The following is a 22,656-nucleotide window of genomic DNA, read 5'->3' on the forward strand; positions in this document are numbered from 1 at the left end:
CTAGCCAGTTGGACACGCATTGGATGATAACGTCATTTGTTTACTTGAACACCAGCAAAAATCGAACATTTCTGATATTTTGTGTTCAATTTCAAGGTACAGTGGACCCCCGAGTTTCGTGATTAATCCGTTCCAGAGAGCCCGCCGAAGGTCGAAATTCACGAAACTCGAAACCATTTTCCCCTTAAGAAATAATGGAAATAAAATTAATCCGTTCCAGACACCCAAAAATATTAAAATAGAATATTTTTTTTCAAATTAAATAAAGATTTACATAATGAAAACAATCAGAAATCAAGTACATGCATTTAAAAAAATAATAATAACATTACACTTACCTTTACTGAAAACTTATGGGTTGATGGAAGGCGAGAGGAGGGGTTAGGAAGGTGTACACTATTTTTTGGAAGGAGAATCTCCTTCCATTAGGACTTCAGGTATGAAGTCCATATCTGGGGTTACTTCCCTTCTTCTTTTAATGCCACTGGGACCAGCTTGAGAGTCACTGGACCCCTGTCGCACAAAATATCTGTCCAGAGAGGTCTGTTTCTGGCATTTCTTTAAGATTTCCCTGAAGTGAGACATAACACTGTCATTGTACATGTTGCCAATACAGCCTGCAACAGCTTTGTTAGGGTGAAGTTCATCCATAAATGTTTGCACTTCAGTCCACTTTCCACAAATCTCCTTTATCTTGGAAGAAGGCACCTTCCTCCATCTCTCTTCCTCCTCCTCTGCAGCAGTTTCCTGAGCTGTGATCTGTTGCTGTTGCAGATGAAGCTCTTGCAGCTCTTCAGTGGTTAGCTCTTCCCTGTGGTCCTCCACCAACTCTTCCACATCCTCACCACTCGCCTCCAACCCCAGGGACATCCCCAATGCCACAATAGTTTCCACAACTGGCATAGGTTCCTTAGGGTCAGCCACAAACCCTTCAAAATCCCTCTCTTGTACACAATCTGGCCACAGATTTCTGCAAGCAGAGTTCAAAGTCCTGGAAGTCACTCCCTCCCAAGATTTACCTATAAGGTTTATGCAATGGAGGATATTAAAGTGATCTTTCCAGAACTCTCTTAGGGTTAATTCAGTGTCTGAGGTCACTTCAAAGCACTTCTGAAACACTGCTTTGGTGTAGAGTTTTTTGAAGTTTGAAATGACCTGCTGGTCCATGGGCTGGAGGAGAGGAGTGGTATTAGGAGCCAAGAACTTCACCGTGATGAAACTAAACTCCTCCACTATTTGCTCTTCCATGTCTGGAGGATGAGCAGGAGCATTGTCCATTACCAGGAGGCACTTGAGTGGCAATTTATTTTCCATTAAACCAGTCTAGGAAAATTCCCCTTGTGACCCATGCCTTACTGTTAGCCTTCCACATCACACACAGATTACTCTTGGCGACACTATATTTCTTGAACACTCTGGGATTTTCAGAGTGATACACCAGTAAAGGCTTCACTTTAAAATCCCCACTAGCATTACTACAAAACATGAGAGTAAGCCTGTCTTTCATAGGCTTGTGTCCTGGGAGTGCCGCTTCCTTCTGCGTGATGTAGGTCCTCTTTGGCATTTTCTTCCAGAAGAGGCCTGTTTCGTCACAATTAAGCACCTGCTGGGGTTTGAATTCTCCAGTGTCTACGCACTCCTTAAACTCCTGTACAAACTTCTCAGCTGCTTTTTTGTCAGAACTTGCAGCCTCACCATGCCTTATCACACTGTGAATGCCACTACGCTTCTTAAATCTCTCAAACCAACCTTTGCTGGCCTTAAAATCACAAGCATCACCACTTGTTGCAGGCATGTTCTTTACGAGATCGTCATGCAACTGCCTTGCCTTTTCACATATTATCGACTGCGTAACACTATCTCCTGCTAACTGTTTTTCAGTAATCCACACCAGCAATAACATCTCCACTTCTTCAAGGATTTGTGACCTCCTTTTTGTCAGCATATCCACCCCTTTTGCAACAACAGCACACTTTATTTCCTTTCCTTTCGCCACGATCGAAGTGATGGTTGAATGGGGCTTGCCATACATCTTGGCAAGCTCTGTAACACGCACTCCACTCTCATATTTTTTAATGATTTCCTTCTTGAATTCGATCATGTTCCTCACTTTCTTTACCAAAGGGCTTGCACTAGCTTTCCTTGGGCTCATGGTGACTTATTAAGCAGTTGTAATCACAAAAAACAATGGATTATTACGTATGAACCTCCGGGGTGATGGTCACGTGTTGGTAAACAATGGCACACTGAGCGTGAATGGTGTGGGAGACTGGCTTTGTGTGCGCGGTCACGGGCGGACAGGCACCGGACGGTAGCCGAAACATCGAGTTTTTTCATGAAGCTCGAGGCCAAATTTTTCCAAAAAAACTTGCCGAAGGTCGAATTTCACGAAAGTCGAGGCTGATGAAACTTGAGGGTCCACTGTACTTTCCATTGTGAAACCAGTCAAAATCATGTCAATTTCTGTAATATATCTTCTTTTCTATCAATTGAGACAAAAAAAATGAGAATACAACCATAAAAATTATACAAAAATGCACCACAAATTCGCTGTTTTACACCAAAAACATGATCGCAGTTTTTTTCTCATTATGCACTGCATTGTGTAGGATTTTTATATATAGTGCACACTTACCACACAGACCTATTCTCTCATATGTAGGCACAAATTTATCAGTCACAGCTTATCTGAGTGAGCTGAGCTCATGGCGACCAACAGTGGCTTCAAAGCCACCTGATCTTTTATGGACAGTGTATGGTGTATGTGCTTTACACAATGAGAAGCATTTCTTTTATTTGTTAGAACCATGGCTAGGGCTAAAATTGAACAGGTTATAACAAATGGAGAAAAAGAAATTGGAATGACTTATGCAGCAAGTAGTGCCACCAAACAGTAGCGGCAGGTTGGTGTGGCTACCCCGGAAATTTGAAATTATGCTAGCTGAAATTAGTGCCGGATTACTGATTGCCTGATTAGTGATGGCTGCCCTGTAGTTACTCTTGGGGGTTGCAACAATAAACTTTGGGGTGCATAGCTATAATTCAGCATTTGTTGTAGTCTTTCTAGGGAGTTAACAGACTTTATGTTGCCTAACTAGAATTCAGTGTTTGTTGCTGACACACTTACGAATCTTAAGGGAAAACAATCCTGTTATGTTGTTAACAGTAGTATTACCTTTTGTAAAATGTTATTCTCTTTCCAAAGGTTGTTTTCAAGAAGCAGTTGAGCAGGTACCAGTGGGTTTCTTTGATCATCCTGACCTTGGGATGTGTCATCAAGCAGCTAAGTTCCATTAAGAAAGAAGAAGTATCACCCACACATACTGTGTCCATATTGACAACACTGCTTTCTAATGTTGTATCACTTCATATATTCCTCATGTTAGTTCAGGTATGTTGTTTAGCTTATATATCTCTGCATGCAACAGATTGGTTTTGTTATTTTTTGTGCTTTAGTTTTTAGCAATATTCTCTTTATATGTATTTTGAAATGTTTATTTTTATTAAATTTTCGATGTTCAGTTATCCAAATACAGTAGGACCCCCATATCCACAGGACATAAGTTCCAAGGACCTCTTGTGGATACCAAAATCTCAGATAGTAGCAAACCCTATATTATATGAGTCCTATACATACCTCTTATAAAGTTTAATTGATAAAATATATGCAGTAAGTGGAGAATTATCACTTTTTCACTGATGGGAAGCACTTCATCGCTTCTCTTAGGCTTTGAAGAACTACCAGCTTCTCTACTGTTGCGCTTTGGGGCCATTATTAAGTAAAATTAAGAGTTATTTTTGGGCCACAGTCAACAGTAGATAACTTAAACTGCAGATACCAAATCAGTGGATATGGGGGTTCTACTGTACTGTAACTTAAAATTAGTTAACATTTAGCATATAATAATTATGACCTTTTATCTGTTTATACCTAAAAGATATTCTGTACTAGCAAGGCAGTCCATGTGAAATCTTTTTAACACTTTATTCTTAAACTATGGTATTTGTCAGCATACAGGTTGTGATGAAGCACCAGGAATATAATTTATCTGGTTTACTATCAAACGTTTAGTTTCAGAACTTCCCTGCCATCTTGTAGCTCACTTGACCTCCCATATGACATTTTATATAGAATGTTTATTATTTCTGCAGCATGGGATCTGACTCCATGACAGCCACAATTTACTCATTATCAGTTCAGTAGGCTGTAATACTCTCAAATTATCATTTTTTTATTTTAGTGCAACAAACCACAGTGGAGTATAAACAATACTGATTATCTGAAAATGTGGTATAGAACTTACACTTCAAGTTTCTCCACCTCCAACAGAAATATGCACTATGAAACACTGTTACATCAGTTATATATGGAATCACACTCAGTAATAACTAATATTACAAGCCTTTTATATTATACTGGAAATTCAGTTATGGTTTACACCTTTGCATCATCATAAATTATTGTTCCTTAGATAACAGTCTCACTTGTGCTCTGAACACAGTGTTGGCCAATATCTTTTATTGCAATATACATCATTAAATATTATAAGATCAACCACTGGGCACAAATGAAAGATGGTAACATGTGGTGCATTTCAGGCAGACTAATACAGGTCTCCCTCAACATTCGCATTTTCCACTTTTGTGGGCTTCGAACATCCACGAATTCCCAGCTGCACAATCATATTTAAAATATGTCATTACATATGTTAGTAATTGTGGCAGAGCGTGTTTGGAGATAGAACAAGATAGTCCTTCAATATGACACTAATGTCAATTCTACGGCTTATTTATCTATCACAATTCATCTGATATGACATAATAAACAATATTAATAACATAGAAACATGACATATACTCTAGATTGAATAAAATATGTCATTAAGTATGTCACGAGTGTTGTTGTGTTGGTGTTGTTGGGTGTATAAGGGCCACTGAGACATGGAGGAAGTAGAGACTAGAGATGACGGTGTTGTCGGTTGCCCTATATAACTCCAACAACATTGGAGGAGTTAGGTTCGTGCTGTTCTTTTTCTATCGATTAATTGCTTAACTTACTTGCTACACTCTTAGCGCTACACTGTATCGCTTGGCTGGCACTATAGCCTTTATCGACTCATGCTGCTTTAGTATCATACATATCGTAGAATAACTGAAGAAGGCACATTCTCCCCTCTCTCTTCCTCCTCCACTTTCGTACTCTGCTATGAGTTCATTCTTGAATTCTATAGTCTTTTTTACCTTCTTTACCAAAGGGCTGGCACTACTACAAAATTTTACGATGTTTTCATGTGTTTTATGATTGTTCTTGGTTTAATAGACTAAGGAAGCAGTATTGTTAGGCTTAGTAAATGCTATTACAGTATTATATTTCCCTACAATATATTTGGGCACCAAACATTCACAATTTTTCCACATTTATAAGGTTCTTGATTCCCTAACCCTCGCATATGTGGAGGGAGACCTATACTAATGCTTTAAGACTAGTTAAGAACTAGACATGGGTTATTAAGTAGGAGTTTTTAAGTGTACAAAAAAGAGAGGTAGCTAAATGAACAGTATTACAATTTTAAGTATGCATTAACCCTCTGAGGGTCCGTCTTGTGGTTCTATGACTTTGAAGCCAGGGTCCAAGCTGTAGTTCTACGCCATTAGCTCAGCTCATTCAGATAAGCTGTGAGCAGTAAATTTGGGCCTAGATAATACATCTATGTGGTAAGTGTTCATCACATAAAACAAATCCTGCTGCACACAGTGCATAATGAGAAAAAAAACTGCACCTGTGTTTTTGGATTAAAACAGTGATTTTACAATGTTTTTTTTTGTATGTTTTTAAAGTTGTATTCACAGTTTTTTGGTCTCATTTGGCAGAATGGAAGATATATTACAGAAATAGAGATGATTTTGATAGGTTTTAGTACTGAAAATAGCTTGAAACTTTGCTCAAAGTAACATAAATGTTCTATTTTTCCAATATTGAAGAGTAAATGAATAACATTATGCATCCAATACATGTCAGCTGGTGGATCTAATGTGTATTCACGAATGCACTGATATTATTTATACAATTATTACAATATTACATAACAATGAATCTTCTATTTTTTGATGTGAATAAAAATTCATTATTTGAATAAAAAATAAAAATGGAATTCATTTGTAAACCCTGGAAACATAACTGATTAACAGAGAAAATGTTATTTTAGTGCCAGGAATGCCTGCATTGTTTATTTTGGACCCTATTTTGAAATTGGAATACAGTGGACCCCCGCTTAACGATCACCTCCCAATGCGACCAGTTATGTAAGTGTATTTATGTAAGTGCGTTTGTACGTGTATGATTGGGGGTCTGAAATGGACTAATCTACTTCACAATATTCCTTATGGGAACAAATTCGGTCAGTACTGGCACCTGAACATACTTCTGGAATGAAAAAATATCGTTAACCGGGGATCCACTGTATTTTGAACTTTGTGTGAAATTGGCCAAATTACCAATTTCCGATCACTTTATTGGGTAGTTGAAATAGTTGATTGGGTGATTTCTTGTGCTCAATCGATAAAATGGAAGTAATACTAGCGAAACAACTAAAATTTTGGTCAACTGGAATAATGTAATTGGCCAAAAATGGGAGTCAAAGTGGGCAAAATTGTCAACGTGTAAATATCTCTGATGCAGCAAAATTCGCGAGAGCATAATTTCATCAATTTTCCATCAGATGTCATACTTTTTGTTTTATTACCTTCAGAAAAAGGTTCTCTACCATTTCATAAGAAAAAATAGCAAAAATTTTTTTGAAAATTCTTGGACCCTGTGGAGAAGTTTCAAATCAGGGGTCCGGACCCAGAAAGGGTTAAGGAGATGAGGTACTTCTTAACAATCGCTTTAAATTGATTGGCAGACAGGGGACCATTTGATGATTCAGACAATAAATTCCAGATCTTAAGGCCCTTTATGCAAATTGAGTCTTCAAAGATCAAAATCTACTCACTGTACAAAACATTCACTCATACTGCTGTATATTTTACATTTACAGAACAATAAATTCTAATATTAATCCTGGCATGTAGATTTACATTATGGACACTCGTGTCAGTAATGTAGATCTACATGTTTCCAGGCCTTTCTTATATAACACTTTCTCTCCATTTTGAGTCCATCGTCTCAAAAAAATCAGACTTTTACTCTATTTCTCAGATTAACCCTTTGACTGTTTTGGTTGTATATATACGTCTTACGCACCACTGTTTCTGAAGTATTTATACGCGTAAATTCTAGCGGCTTCAAATCAAGCAGGAGAAAGCTGGTAGGCCCACATGTGAGAGAATGGGTCTGTGTGGTCAGTGTGCACCACATAAAAAAAATCCTGCAGTACGCAGTGCGTAATGACAAAAAAAAAAAACTGACATTTTTTTTTTTATTAAAACGTCGACTTTGAGGTGTATTCTCGTATAGTATTTATTGTTGTATTCTCGTTTTCATGGTGTCAGGTGATAAAATGGAAAACATATTACAGGAATAGAGATGATTTTGATTACTTTCATGATGAAAACGACCTTGAAGTTGAACTCTAAGTAGCGGAAATGTTCGATTTTTACCAATGTTCAGGAGTAAGCAAATCACACCACACGTCCAATACACTTCAACTGGGGAGTCTAATATTTTTTCACTAGTGCACTGATATTATTTATACCATTTTTATAATAATATAATAGTCTGCATAACAGTAAATTTTGTATTTTTTTGTATGAATAAAAAATCAAAATAGAAGCAATAGTAATATAAGAGGGGCCTAGAGACGTGACTTATGAACAGAGGATATGTTATTTTAGTGCCAAGAATGTCTACATTGCTTATTCTGGACCCTGTTTTGAAATTGGCATCTTTTTTAATTTGCATGAAAGTGGCCAAATTGCCAATTTCTGACCACTTTATTGGGTAGTTAAAATCGGTAAATGGGTGGTTTCTTGTGCTCAACAGATAGAAAAAATGGAGTTCTAAAGAAATAGCTATGAGTTTGGTCAACTGGAACAACGGAATTGGCCAAAAACAGGGCTCAAAGTCGGCGAAATCGCCAATGTGTATATGTCGCTGAGACCGCTAACTTCGCAGGAGCGTAATTCCGTGAGTTTTCGACCAAATTTCGTACTTTTGGTGTCATTACCATCGGGAAAAGATTCTCTATCATTTCATAAGAAAAAATAATTTCTTTTTTTTCCAAAAATTTATCGACATAGAATGACAGTTTCAGAAAGGGGCCTGCGACAGTCAAAGGGTTAATAAAATATAACCAGGAATGATTGGTCATGGTTTATATCATCTCAGTAATTGAAGCAAAGGTGGTAAAACACAAATAAAACAAACCATTGGGGGAAGCCTTGTCTTGCCACAAGAAAATCACCAAAAAATCGAATATTTTTGCCACTTTGAAACCTATTTCAAGCTACATCTTCTCAGAAAATGACCAAAACAATCCATTAACTGATAACAAGAAATGTCCAATAAAATCATAAAAATTATTCTGTAAATCATCTCAAAGTTGCTATTTTAAATCAAACACAGAGTCAGAGGCTTGCATGTACCATCATGCACTGTGTGGGGGCAAGATGCATTTATACTGTGCTTACTTACTGTACAGACACTCATGTCTTGGTCAAAATTTACCACTCACAACATATTTGAGGGCACTGTGCTTAAAATATAGATCTACATGAGTGACATTATCATCAATAACAAGAGCAACATTAGCATCAATAATATAGATCTACATGAGCGATATTATCATCAATAACAAGAGCAACATTAGCATCAGTAATATAGAACTACTTAAGTGACACTGGCATCAATAGCATAGATCTCCATGAACAACGCTGGTATCAATAACATAGATCTACATGAACAACGCTGGTATCAATAACATAGATCTACATGAGCAACACTGGCATCAATGGCATCAGTAACATAGATTTACATGAGCAACACTGGCATCAGTAACATAGATCTATGTGGGAGACAGTGAAAGAGTTAAAATTGGGTGTAATGTATTTATAAAAAATCATTGGGCTCATATATTTCCTGTGAGCCACCATTGTATGCCTTCAAACAGTTTTAAGAATAATTTTTAAACTGCTTTCAGTTTAAATGTTAATAAGAGTATTATGTACACATTTATTTATACACACTCATCTGAGTTTTCTTTGATTTTATCTTAATAGTTCTTGGTCTTATTACTTTTCCTTTTATATCCATGGGGAAGTGGAATAAGAATCTTTCCTCCGTAAGCCATGCGTGTTGTAAAAGTCAACTAAAATGCCGGGAACAATGGGCTAGTAACCCCTTTTCCTGTAAAGATTACTAAAAAGAATAAGAAGAAGAAAATTGTCAAAGTGGGAAGTCTGAATGTGCGTGGATGTTGTGCAAATGATAAGAAAGAGATGATTGTGGATGTTATGAATGAGAAGAAACTGGATGTCCTGGCTTTAAGTGAAACAAAGCTGAAGGGGGTGGGAGAGTTTAAATGGAGAGGAATAAATGGGATTAGGTCAGGGGTTTCAAATAGAGTTAGAGCTAAAGAAGGAGTAGCAATAATGTTGAAGGATAAGCTATGGCAGGAAAAGAGGGACTACAAATGTATAAATTCAAGGATTATGTGAAGTAAAATAAAGATTGGATGTGAAAAGTGGGTTATAGTAAGCGTGTATGCACCTGGAGAAGAGAGAAGTGTAGAGGAGAGAGAGAGATTCTGGGAAATGTTGAGTGAATGCGTGGGGAGTTTTGAATCAAGTGTGAGAGTAATGGTGGTTGGGGATTTCAATGCTAAAGTGGGTAAAAATGTTATGGAGGGAGTAGTAGGTAAATTTGGGGTGCCAGGGGTAAATGTAAATGGGGAGCCTTTAATTGAGCTATGTGTAGAAAGAAATTTGGTAATAAGTAATACATATTTTATGAAAAAGAGGATAAATAAATATACAAGGTATGATGTAGCACGTAATGAAAGTAGTTTGTTAGATTATGTATTGGTGGATAAAAGGTTGATGGGTAGGCTCCAGGATGTACATGTTTATAGAGGGGCAACTGATATATCGGATCATTATTTAGTTGTAGCTACAGTTAGAGTAAGAGGTAGATGGGAAAAGAGGAAAGTGGCAACAACAAGTAAGAGGGAGGTGAAAGTGTATAAACTAAGGGAGGAGGAAGTTCGGGCATGATATAAGCGACTATTGGCAGAAAGGTGGGCTAGTGCAAAGATGAGTAGTGGGGGAGTTGAAGAGGGTTGGAATAGTTTTAAAAATGCAGTATTAGAATGTGGGGCAGAAGTTTGTGGTTATAGGAGGGTGGGGGCAGGAGGAAAGAGGAGTGATTGGTGGAATGATGAAGTAAAGGGTGTGATAAAAGAGAAAAAGGTAGCTTACGAGAGGTTTTTACAAAGCAGAAGTGTTATAAGAAGAGCAGAGTATATGGAGAGTAAAAGAAAGGTGAAGAGAGTGGTGAGAGAGTGCAAAAGGAGAGCAGATGAAAGAGTGGGAGAGGCACTGTCAAAAAATTTTAATGAAAATAAGAAAAAATTTTGGAGTGAGTTAAACAAGTTAAGAAAGCCTAGGGAAAGTATGGATTTGTCAGTTAAAAACAGAGTAGGGGAGTTAGTAGATGGGGAGAGGGAGGTATTAGGTAGATGGCGAGAATATTTTGAGGAACTTTTAAATGTTGAGGAAGAAAGGGAGGCGGTAATTTCATGCACTGGCCAGGGAGGTATACCATCTTTTAGGAGTGAAGAAGAGCAGAATGTAAGTGTGGTGGAGGTACGTGAAGCATTACGTAGAATGAAAGGGGGTAAAGCAGCTGGAACTGATGGGATCATGACAGAAATGTTAAAAGCAGGGGGATATATAGTGTTGGAGTGGTTGGTACTTTTGTTTAATAAATGTATGAAAGAGGGGAAGGTACCTAGGGATTGGCAGAGAGCATGTATAGTCCCTTTATATAAAGGGAAAGGGGACAAAAGAGATTGTAAAATTTATAGAGGAATAAGTTTACTGAGTATACCAGGAAAAGTATACTGTAGGGTTATAATTGAAAGAATTAGAGGTAAGACAGAAAGTAGGATTGTGGATGAGCAGGGAGGCTTCAGAGTGGGTAGGGGATGTGTAGATCAAGTGTTTACATTGAAGCATATATATGAACAGTATTTAGATAAAGGTAGGGATTTTTTTATTGCATTTATGGATTTAGAAAAGGCATATGATAGAGTGGATAGAGGAGCAATGTGGCAGATGTTGCAAGTATATGGAATTGGTGGTAAGTTACTAAATGCTGTAAAGAGCTTTTATGAGGATAGTGAGGCTCAGGTTAGGGTGTGTAGAAGAGAGGGAGAATACTTCCCGGTTAAAGTAGGTCTTAGACAGGGATGTGTAATGTCACCATGGTTGTTTAATATATTTATAGATGGGGTTGTAAAAGAAGTAAATGCTAGGGTGTTCGAGAGAGGGGTGGGATTAAATTATGGGGAATCAAATTCAGAGTGGGAATTGACACAGTTACTTTTTGCTGATGATACTGTGCTTATGGGAGATTCTAAAGAAAAATTGCAAAGGTTAGTGGATGAGTTTGAGAATGTGTGTAAAGGTAGAAAGTTGAAAATAAACATAGAAAAGAGTAAGGTGATGAGGATATCAAATGATTTAGATAAAGAAAAATTGGATATCAAATTGGGGAGGAGGAATATGGAAGAAGTGAATGTTTTCAGATACTTGGGAGTTGACGTGTCAGCGGATGGATTTATGAAGGATGAGGTTAATCATAGAATTGATGAGGGAAAAAAGGTGAGTGGTGCATTGAGGTATATGTGGAGTCAAAAAACGTTATCTATGGAGGCAAAGAAGGGAATGTATGAAAGTATAGTAGTACCAACACTCTTATATGGATGTGAAGCTTGGGTGGTAAATGCAGCAGCGAGGAGACGGTTGGAGGCAGTGGAGATGTCCTGTCTAAGGGCAATGTGTGGTGTAAATATTATGCAGAAAATTTGGAGTGTGGATATTAGGAGAAGGTGTGGAGTTAATAAAAGCATTAGTCAGAGGGCAGAAGAGGGGTTGTTGAGGTGGTTTGGTCATTTAGAGAGAATGGATCAAAGTAGAATGACGTGGAAAGCATATAAATCTATAGGGGAAGGAAGGAGGGGTAGGGGTCGTCCTCGAAAGGGTTGGAAAGAGGGGGTAAAGGAGGTTTTGTGGGCGAGGGGCTTGGACTTCCAGCAAGCGTGCATGAGCGTGTTAGATAGGAGTGAATGGAGACGAATGATACTTGGGACCTGACGATCTGTTGGAGTGTGAGCAGGGTGATATTTAGTGAAGGGATTCAGGGAAACCAGTTATTTTCATATAGTCGGACTTGAGTCCTGGAAATGGGAAGTACAATGCCTGCACTTTAAAGGAGGGGTTTGGGATATTGGCAGTTTGGAGGGATATGTTGTGTATCTTTATACATATATGCTTCTAAACTGTTGTATTCTGAGCACCTCTGCAAAAGCAGTGATAATGTGTGAGTGTGGTGAAAGTGTTGAATGATGATGAAAGTATTTTCTTTTTGGGGATTTTCTTTCTTTTTTGGGTCACCCTGCCTCGGTGGGAGACGGCCGACTTGTTGGAAAAAAAAAAAAAGTGTATTATAAGTCTACAAGTAATGAGGTGTACATTGAAATTACTACAAACAACAAACAATCTTTATTTCTTTCTGCATTATACAAAATGTAGGTAAAAGGACACAGGTCCAACTAATGTGACATTTTTATTGTGGCAACGTTTTGCTCTCCATGAACTTGGTCAAGCTCCTGGGGAGCAAAACGTTGACACAATAAAATGTCACATTTGTTGCACTTGTGTCCTTTAACTAACATACAGTTGGTAATTCTGCCAACAATATTACCTACAGAATGTACTTTATATGGAATAAAATATTGTTAAACACAAACAGAAAGCCACTAACATGCTGTGCATTTGTTGTTCAAGTAATTATAGTGTTAAAAATACAATGTGACATAAGTCTGAAATAAATTTCTTTGGCATTACAGGTGTTCTGCTCCTGCCTTGCTGGTGTCTATAATGAAAAACTGTTGAAAGACACTGGTGCTGAGGTGCATATTATGGTGCAGAATGTCTTCATGTACATTGACTCCATCATTTGTAATGCACTGGTTCTCCTCTGTAGAGGAGACATATTATCTGCCTTTACAACTACATCACTATCTCAGGTTTGTTGATATAAAGATATTTTTTTTTTAACAACTCAGCCATCTCCCACCGAAGCAGGTTGACCTAAAAAGAAAGAAAATCCCAAAAAAGAAAATACTTTCATCATCATTCAACACTTTCACCTCACACATAATCACTGTTTTTGCAGAGGTGCTCAGAATGCAACAGCGTAGAAACATATATGTATAAAGATACACAACATATCCCTCCAAACTGCCAATATCTCAAACCCTTCCAGGACTCAAGTCCAGCTATATAAAAATAACCGGTTTCCCTGAATCCCCTCACTAAATATTACCCTGCTCACACTCCAACAGCTCATCAGGTCCCAAATACCATTCATCTCCATTCACTCCTATCTAACACACTCATGCATTCTTGCTGAAAGTCCAAGCCCCTCGCCCACAAAACCCCCTTTACCCCCTCCCTCCAACCTTTTCAAGGACGACCCCTACCCCGCCTTCCTTTCCCTACAGATTTATACACACTCCATGTCATTCTACTTTGATCCATTCTCTCTAAATGACCAAACTACCTCAACAACCCCTCTTCAGCCCTCTTATAAACTCCACACCTTTTCCTAATTTCCACACTCCGAATTTTCTGCATAATATTTATACCACACATTGCCCTTAGACAGGACATCTCCACTGCCTCCAAACATCTCCTCGCTGCAGCATTTACAACCCAAGCTTCACACCTATATAAGAGTGTTGGTACTAATGTACTTTCATACATTTCCTTCTTTGCCTCCATAGATAATGTTTTTTGTCTCCACATATACCTCAGTGCACCACTCGCCTTTTTTTCTTCATCTATTCTATGATTAACCTCTTTCTTTCTTTCAACACACCGGCCGTATCCCACCGAGGTGGGGTGGCCCAAAAGGAAAAATGAAAGTTTCTCCTTTTACATTTAGTAATATATACAGGAGAAGAGGTTACTAGCCCCTTGCTCCCGGCATTTTAGTCGCCTCTTACAACACACATGGCTTACGGAGGAAGAATTCTGTTCCACTTCCCCATGGAGGTAAGAGGAAATAAACAAGAACAAGAACTAGTAAGAAAAATGGAAGAAAACCCAGAGGGGTGTGTATATACATATATGCTTGTACATGTATGTGTAGTGTGACCTAAGTGTAAGTAGAAGTAGCAAGATGTACCTGAAATCTTGCATGTTTATGAGACAGAAAAATGGACACCAGAAATCCTACCATCATGTAAAACAATTACAGGCTTTCATTTTACACTCACTTGGCAGGACGGTAGTACCTCCCTGGGCGGTTGCTGTCTACCAACCTACTACCTAGGCCAACCTACTACCTAGGATGATTAACCTCATCCTTCATAAATTCATCCACTGACACGTCAACTCCCAAATATCTGAAAACATTCACCTCTTCCATACTCCTCTTCTCCAATTTGATATCCAATTTTTCTTTATCTATATCATTTGATACCCTCATCACCTTACTCTTTTCTATGTTCACTTTTAACTTTCTACCTTTACACACTCTCCCAAACTCGTCCACTAACCTTTGCAATTTTTCTTTAGAATCTCCCATAAGCACAGTATCATCAGCAAAATGTAACTGTGTCAATTCCCATTTTGTATTTGATTCCAGATAATTTAATCCCACCCCTCTCCCAAACACCCTAGCATTTATTTCTTTTACAACCCCATCTATAAATATATTAAACAACCATGGTGACATTACACATCCCTGTCTAAGGCAACTTTTACCGGGAAGTAGTCTCCCTCTCTTCTACACACCCTAACCTGAGCCTCACTATCCTCATAAAAACTCTTTACAGCATTTAGTAACTTACCACCTATTCCATATACTTGCAACCTCTGCCACATTGCTCTCCTATCCACTCTATTATATATTTTTTTTTATTACCACACTGGCCAATTCCCAACAAGGCAGGGTGGCCCAAAAAAGAAAAACTTTCACCATCATTCACTCCATCACTGTCTTGCCAGAAGGGTGCTTTACACTACAGTTTTTACACTGCAACATTAACACCCCTCCTTCAGAATGCAGGCACTGTACTTCCCATCTCCAGGACTCAAGTCCGGCCTGCCGGCTTCCCTGAATCCCTTCATAAATGCTACTTTCCTTACAATCCAACAGCACGTCAAGTATTAAAAACCATTTGTCTCCATTCACTCCTATCAAATGCCACGCATGCCCGCTGGAAGTCCAAGCCCCTCGCACACAAAACCTCCTTTACCCCCTCCACCTTTCCTAGGCCGACCCCTACCCCGCCTTCCTTCCACTACAGACTGATACACTCTTGAAGTCATTCTGTTTTGCTCCATTCTCTCTACATGTCTGAACTACCTCAACAACCCTTCCTCAGCCCTGTGGACAACAGTTTTGGTAATCCCGCAACTCCTTCTAACTTCCAAACTACGAATTCTCTGCATTATATTCACACCACACATTGCCCTCAGACATGACATCTTCAATGCCTCCAGCCTTCGCCTCGCTGCAACATTCATCACCCATGCTTCACACTCATATAAGAGCATTGGTAAAACTATACTCTCATACATTCCCCTCTTTGCCTCCAAGGACAAAGTTCTTTGTCTCCACAGACTCCTAAGTGCACTGCTCACCCTTTTGCCCTCATCAATTCTATGATTCACCTCATCTTTCATAGTCCCATCCGCTGACACGTTCACTCCCAAATATTTGAATACATTCACCTCCTCCATACTCTCTCCGTCCAATCTGATATCCAATATTTCATCACCTAATCTTTTTGTTATCCTCTTAACCTTACCCTTTCCTGTATTCACTTTTAATTTTCTTCTTTTACATACCCTACCAAATTTATCCACCAACCTCTGCAACTTCTCTTCAGAATCTCCCAAGAGCACAGTGTCATCAGCAAAGAGCAACTGTGAGAACTCCCACTTTGTGTGATTCTTTATTTATTTATTTATTTATTTATTTATTTATTTATTTTCAATTTGTGCACACATACAGAGGTACAAAAAAATACAGGTAAGAGCAGTATGCCAAAGCCACTTATACTATGCATAGCATTACGGGCTGGCTTAAAATTAACTTAAGATTAACTAAGCAATGATGAAATCAGTGATAAAACATTAATGTAAACAGATTACTATAAAGCACAAGTGAGTATTACAAAGACAGGTCATATTGTTGCATTCAGTTAGGTAGTGATTCTGTTAGGTAGTGTATTTAAAAAATAATAAAGTTAGATTCGGTTTTAGGTTTAACATTTATATGATATAATTGTGAGAAACATTTAAGATATACAATTTATAAGGTTCAGTTATTCAGTATTTATTTGGTTTTGGGTGAGTAAGTGATCTTTGAGAAGAGACTTGAATTTATAATCAGGTAGTGTTTCTTTTATATTTACAGGTAATGAATTCCAGATTTTAGGGCCTTTTATGTGCATTGAGTTTTTGCATAGTGTGAGATGGACACGAGGAACATCAAAGAGTGATCTGTGCCTTGTGTTATGGTCATGTGTTCTGTTGAGGTTGGCAAGGAGATGTTTGAGGGGAGGGTTAATATCAGAGTTAAGTGTTCTATGTATGTAATAGGTGCAGTAATAAGTATGGATGTTTTGTATGGTGAGTAGGTTTAGTGTATTGAATATTGGTGGAGTGTGCTGCCTGTAGTGAGAATTTGTTATCATTCTAACTGCAGCCTTTTGTTGAGTAATTAGTGGTCTGAGATGGTTAATTGTTGTTGAGCCCCATGCACAAATTCCATAGGTGAGATAGGGGTAAATAAGAGAGTGATATAGGGCCAGGAGGGCTGACTGTGGAACATAGTACCGTATCTTCGATAGTATGCCTACAGTCTTGGAAATTTTCTTAGAGATGTGTTGTATATGTGTATGAAATTTGAGTCTATTATCAAGGTGGATTCCTAAGAATTTTCCCTCTGTTAGTTTTGTGATAGGTGATCCGTTTATCATTATGTTAAGAGGGACATCTGTAGCTCTGTTACCAAACTGAATGAAGTAGGTTTTGTCAATGTTTAGTGTAAGTTTGTTAGTCCTCATCCAGGTAGATATTTTCTGTAATTCGGTATTTACAGTATTGGCTAGCGTGACTGGGCTCGGGTGAGAGAATACGTATGTAGTGTCATCTGCAAATAGTGTGGGTTTGAGTAATTGCGAAGCATTTGGAAGGTCATTTATGTATAGGAGAAAGAGAAGAGGGCCTCGCCTCTTGCCAAGACCCTCGTATTTACTTCTCTTACAACCCCATCTATAAATATATTAAACAACCACGGTGACATCACACATCCTTGTCTATGGCCTACTTTTACTGGGAAATAATCTCCCTCTTTCCTACATACTCTAACTTGAGCCTCATTATGCTCGTAAAAACTCTTCACTGCTTTCAGTAACCTGCCTCCTATACCATACACCTGCAACATCTGCCACATTGCCCCCCTATCCACCTTGTCATACACCTTTTCCAAATCCATAAATGCCACAAAAACTTTCTCTTTAGCCTTATCTAAATACTGTTCACTTATATGTTTCACTGTAAACACCTGGTCCACACACACCCTACGTTTACTAAAGCCTCCTTGTTCATCTGCTAACCTATTCTCCGTCTTACTCTTAATTCTTTCAGTAATAACTCTACCATACACTTTACCAGGTATACTCAACAGACTTCTCCCCCTATAATTTTTGCACTCTCTTTTGTCCCCTTTGCCTTTATACAAAGGAACTATGCATGCTCTCTGCCTATCCCTAGGTACCTTACCCTCTTCCATACATTTATTAAATAATAGCACCAACCGCTCCAAAACTATATCCCCACCTGCTTTTAACATTTCTATCTTTATCCCATCAATCCCGGCTGCCTTACCCCCTTTCATTTTACCTACTGCCTTACGAACTTCCCCCACACTCACAACTGGCTCTTCCTCACTCCTACAAGATGTTATTCCTCCTTGCCCTATACACGAAATCACAGCTTCCCTATCTTCATCAACATTTAACAATTCCTCAAAATATTCTCTCCATCTTCCCAATGCCTCTAACTCTCCATTTAATAACTCTCCTCTCCTATTTTTAACTGAAAATCCACTTGATCTCTAGGCTTCCTTAACTTGTTAATCTCGCTCCAAGACTTTTTCTTATTTTCAACAAAATTTGTTGATAACATCTCACCCACTCTCTCATTTGCTCTCTTTTTACATTGCTTCACCACTCTCTTAACCTCTCTCTTTTTCTCCATATACTCTTCCCTCCTTGCATCACTTCTACTTTGTAAAAACTTCTCATATGCTAACTTTTTCTCCCTTACTACTCTCTTTACATCATCATTCCACCAATCGTTCCTCTTCCCTCCCGCACCCACTTTCCTGTAACCACAAACTTCTGCTGAACACTCTAACACTACATTTTTAAACCTACTCCATACCTTTTCGACCCCATTGCCTATGCTCTCATTTGCCCATGTATCCTCCAATAGCTGTTTATATCTTACCCTAACTGCCTCCTCTTTTAGTTTATTAACCTTCACCTCTCTCTTCTCTGATGCTTCTATTCTCCTTGTATCCCATCTACCTTTTACTCTCAGTGTAGCTACAACTAAAAAGTGATCTGATATATCTGTGGCCGCTCTGTAAACATGTTCATCCTGAAGTCTACTCAACAGTCTTTTATCTACTAATACATAATCCAACAAACTACTGTCATTTCGCCCTACATCATATCTTGTATACTTATTTATCCTCTTTTTCTTAAAATATTTATTACCTATAACTAAACCCCTTTCTAGACAAAGTTCAATCAATGGGCTTCCATTATCATTTACACCTGGCACCCCAAACTTACCTACCACCCCCTCTCTAAAAGTTTCTCCTACTTTAGCATTCAGGTTCCCTACCACAATTACTCTCTCACTTGGTTCAAAGGTTCCTATACATTCACTTAACATCTCTCAAAATCTCTCTCTCTCTCCTCTACATTCCTCTCTTCTCCAGGTGCATACACGCTTATTATGATCCACTTTTCGCATCCAACCTTAACTTTAATCCACATAATCCTTGAATTTACACATTCATATTCTCTTTTCTCCTTCCATAACTGATCCCTCAACATTATTGCTACCCCTTCCTTAGCTCTAACTCTCTCAGATACTCCAGATTTAATCCCATTTATTTCCCCCCACCGAAACTCCCCTACCCCCTTCAGCTTTGTTTCGCTTAGGGCCAGGACATCCAATTTCTTTTCATTCATAACATCAGCAATCATGTTTCTTGTCATCCACACTACATCAATGAACATTCAAGCATCCCAGTCTTATAAAGTTTTTCTTCTTCTCTTTTTTAGTAAATGTTTATAGGAGAATGGGTTACTAGCCCATTGCTCCCGGCATTTTAATCGCCTCATACGACACTCATGGCTTACAGAGGAAAGATTCTTTTCCACTTCCCCATGGACAAGAGAAAAAATAAAGAACAAGAGCTATTTAGAAAAAGGAGAAAAACCTAGATGTATGTATATATATATATATGCATGTGCATGGCTGTGAAGTGTGACCAAAGTGTAAGTAGGAGTAGCAAGATATCCCTGTTATCTAGCATGTTTATGAGACAGAAAAGGACACCAGCAATCCTACCATCATGTGAAACAGTTACAGGTTTCTGTTTCACAGTCATCTGGCAGGACAGTAGTACTTCCCTGGGTGGTTGCTGTCTACCAACCTACTACTGTCATATGCCTTTTCTAAATCCATTAATGCAATGAAAACTTCCCTACCTTTATCTAAATACTGTTCACATAAATGCTTCAATGTAAACACTTGATCTACACATCCCCTACCCACTCTAAAACCTCCTTGCTCATCCACAATCCTACATTCTGTCTTACCTCTAATTCTTTCAATAATAACCCTACCATACACTTTTGCTGGTATACTCAGTAAACTAATTCCTCTATAATTTTCACAATCTCTTTTGTCCCCCTTCCCTTTATATAAAAGAACTATACATGCTCTCTGCCAGTCCCTAGGTACCTTCCCCTCTTTTATTTTATTATCACACTGGCCGATTCCCACCAAGGCAGGGTGGCCCGAAAAAGAAAAACTTTCACCATCATTCACTCCATCACTGTCTTGCCAGAAGGGTGCTTTACACTACAGTTTTTAAACTGCAACATTAACACCCCTCCTTCAGAGTGCAGACACTGTACTTCCCATCTCCAGGACTCAAGTCCGGCCTGCTGGTTTCCCTGAATCCCTTCATAAATGTCACTTTGCTCACACTAAAACAGCACGTCAAGTATTAAAAACCATTTGTCTCCATTCACTCCTATCAAACACGCTCACGCATGCCTGCTGGAAGTCCAAGCCCCTCGCACACAAAACCTCCTTTACCCCCTCCCTCCAACCTTTCCTAGGCCGACCCCTACCCCGCCTTCCTTCCACTACAGACTGATACACTCTTGAAGTCATTCTGTTTCGCTCCATTCTCTCTACATGTCCGAACCACCTCAACAACCCTTCCTCAGCCCTGTGGACAACAGTTTTGGTAATCCCGCACCTCCTCCTAACCAAAACTGTTGTCCACAGGGCTGAGGAAGGGTTGTTGAGGTGGTTCGGACATGTAGAGAGAATGGAGCGAAACAGAATGACTTCAAGAGTGTGTCAGTCTGTAGTGGAAGGAAGGCGGGGTAGGGGTCGGCCTAGGAAAGGTTGGAGGGAGGGGGTAAAGGAGGTTTTGTGTGCGAGGGGCTTGGACTTCCAGCAGGAATTCTTTTATACATTTATTAAACAAAAATACCAACCTCTCTAACACTATATCCCCCCTGCTTTTAACATTTCTGTCATGACCCCATCAGTTCCGGCTGCTTTATCCCCTTTCATTCTACGTAATGCCTCATGCACCTCCCCCACACTCACATCCTGCTCTTCTTCACTCCTAAAAGATGGTATACCTCCTTGGCCAATGCATGAAGTTACCGCCTCCCTTTCTTCATCGACATTTATTATTTATTATTATCACACTGGCCGATTCCCACCAAGGCAGGGTGGCCCGAAAAAGAAAAACTTTCACCATCATTCACTCCATCACTGTCTTGCCAGAAAGGTGCTTTACACTACAGTTTTTAAACTGCAACATTAACACCCCTCCTTCAGAGTGCAGACACTGTACTTCCCATCTCCAGGACTCAAGTCCGGCCTAATAATAATAATATATTTCTGTGAAGTACTTAACCCATGTGGGTCAGTCAGCACAAGGAGAGTTATGATAAGATAAGATAAGATTTCATTAGGATTTTTAACCCCGGAGGGTTAGCCACCCAGGATAACCCAAGAAAGTCAGTGTGTCATCGAGGACTGTCTCTTATTTCCATTGGGGTCCTCAATCTTGTCCCCCAGGATGCGACCCACACCAGTCGACTAACACCCAGGTATCTATTTGCTGCTAGGTGAACAGGACAACAGGTGTAAGGAAACGTGTCGAAATCTTTCCATCCGCCGGGAATCGAACCCGGGCCCTCCGTGTGTGAAGCGGAAGCTTTAGCCACCAGACCACCGGGCCGGTTGAGGGGTTTTGATTCTTCATATACGATGGGGAGACTATAATATAATACAACAAAACCTTGTATAGTATGGTTAATGTGTGTCAAAATACTCTGTGATACCATACTGATTGAGGTATTATTATAATGTATTTTAATGTAATGTGTTCCAACAATACGATTAAATGTACTGGATCACAAAAGCATTTAGCTGTTTGCTTAGTACAGATCAGTGTACATGAAACTCTTGGACACACCTGTAGATAAAGAAATTACAAAAGATAAAAATGATGAAATAGTAGTACTAAAGATTTTTATTTCAGTTGTACCATACATTGGGTAAAGAAGAAGTTATTTTTTATTTTGAAAATAGTTGAGCAACATAGTTTGCACAGTATTTTTCTTCACATATCATTTTGTAACACCTGCCTAACTCGAATGTTTGGATTCATGTTCATTATGAAGTCATAAGCATCTACTTTTGCAGTTAACATTGATAGTTCATCCAACGAGAATTTTTTCATGGGCGCAGTATTTTGTTTTTTATTTTCATTTGTTTCTTCATATAAACATTGCTGATCCATTTCCACAAGTGTTGCATCATCAGGGTCATTGGAATGCAAGTCAATGCATTGGCAAATTATTTTATAAACAAAGTTTATTTCTTTGCAAGGTTACATTGAGATTATGAAATTACAATAATGGGGTACAGTGCAAAGAGAGCCACTATCGTGCCTAGGCATTATGGGCAGACTTAATTTAATGCCTTACATCCTACTTAATACTAAAGACGTTGATCATAGTTTAAGTTGTACATCATCTTTGTTTATAGCAGACAGTAATTTTACTCTAATTACAACAGTTT

The 22,656-nt window shown here is 38.7% G+C and overlaps 1 protein-coding gene across 4 annotated transcripts in view; it reads left to right on the forward strand.

Annotated features, from left to right (window-relative positions):
- Positions 1 to 22,656, forward strand: part of senju (UDP-galactose transporter senju) — a 344,839-nt gene that overhangs the window by 172,977 nt on the left and 149,206 nt on the right. For 3 of the 4 annotated variants that reach the window (XM_070092211.1, XM_070092210.1, XM_070092212.1), the window contains exons 5-6: positions 3,206 to 3,391; positions 13,068 to 13,247. In XM_070092211.1, the coding sequence (XP_069948312.1) occupies positions 3,206 to 3,391; positions 13,068 to 13,247 (366 nt within the window). The remainder of the gene's footprint in view (positions 1 to 3,205; positions 3,392 to 13,067; positions 13,248 to 22,656) is intronic. The other variant, XM_070092213.1, reaches the window with a different exon arrangement.

This window comes from Cherax quadricarinatus, chromosome 38 (assembly GCF_038502225.1).
Source record: "Cherax quadricarinatus isolate ZL_2023a chromosome 38, ASM3850222v1, whole genome shotgun sequence".
NCBI lineage: Eukaryota > Metazoa > Arthropoda > Malacostraca > Decapoda > Parastacidae > Cherax > Cherax quadricarinatus.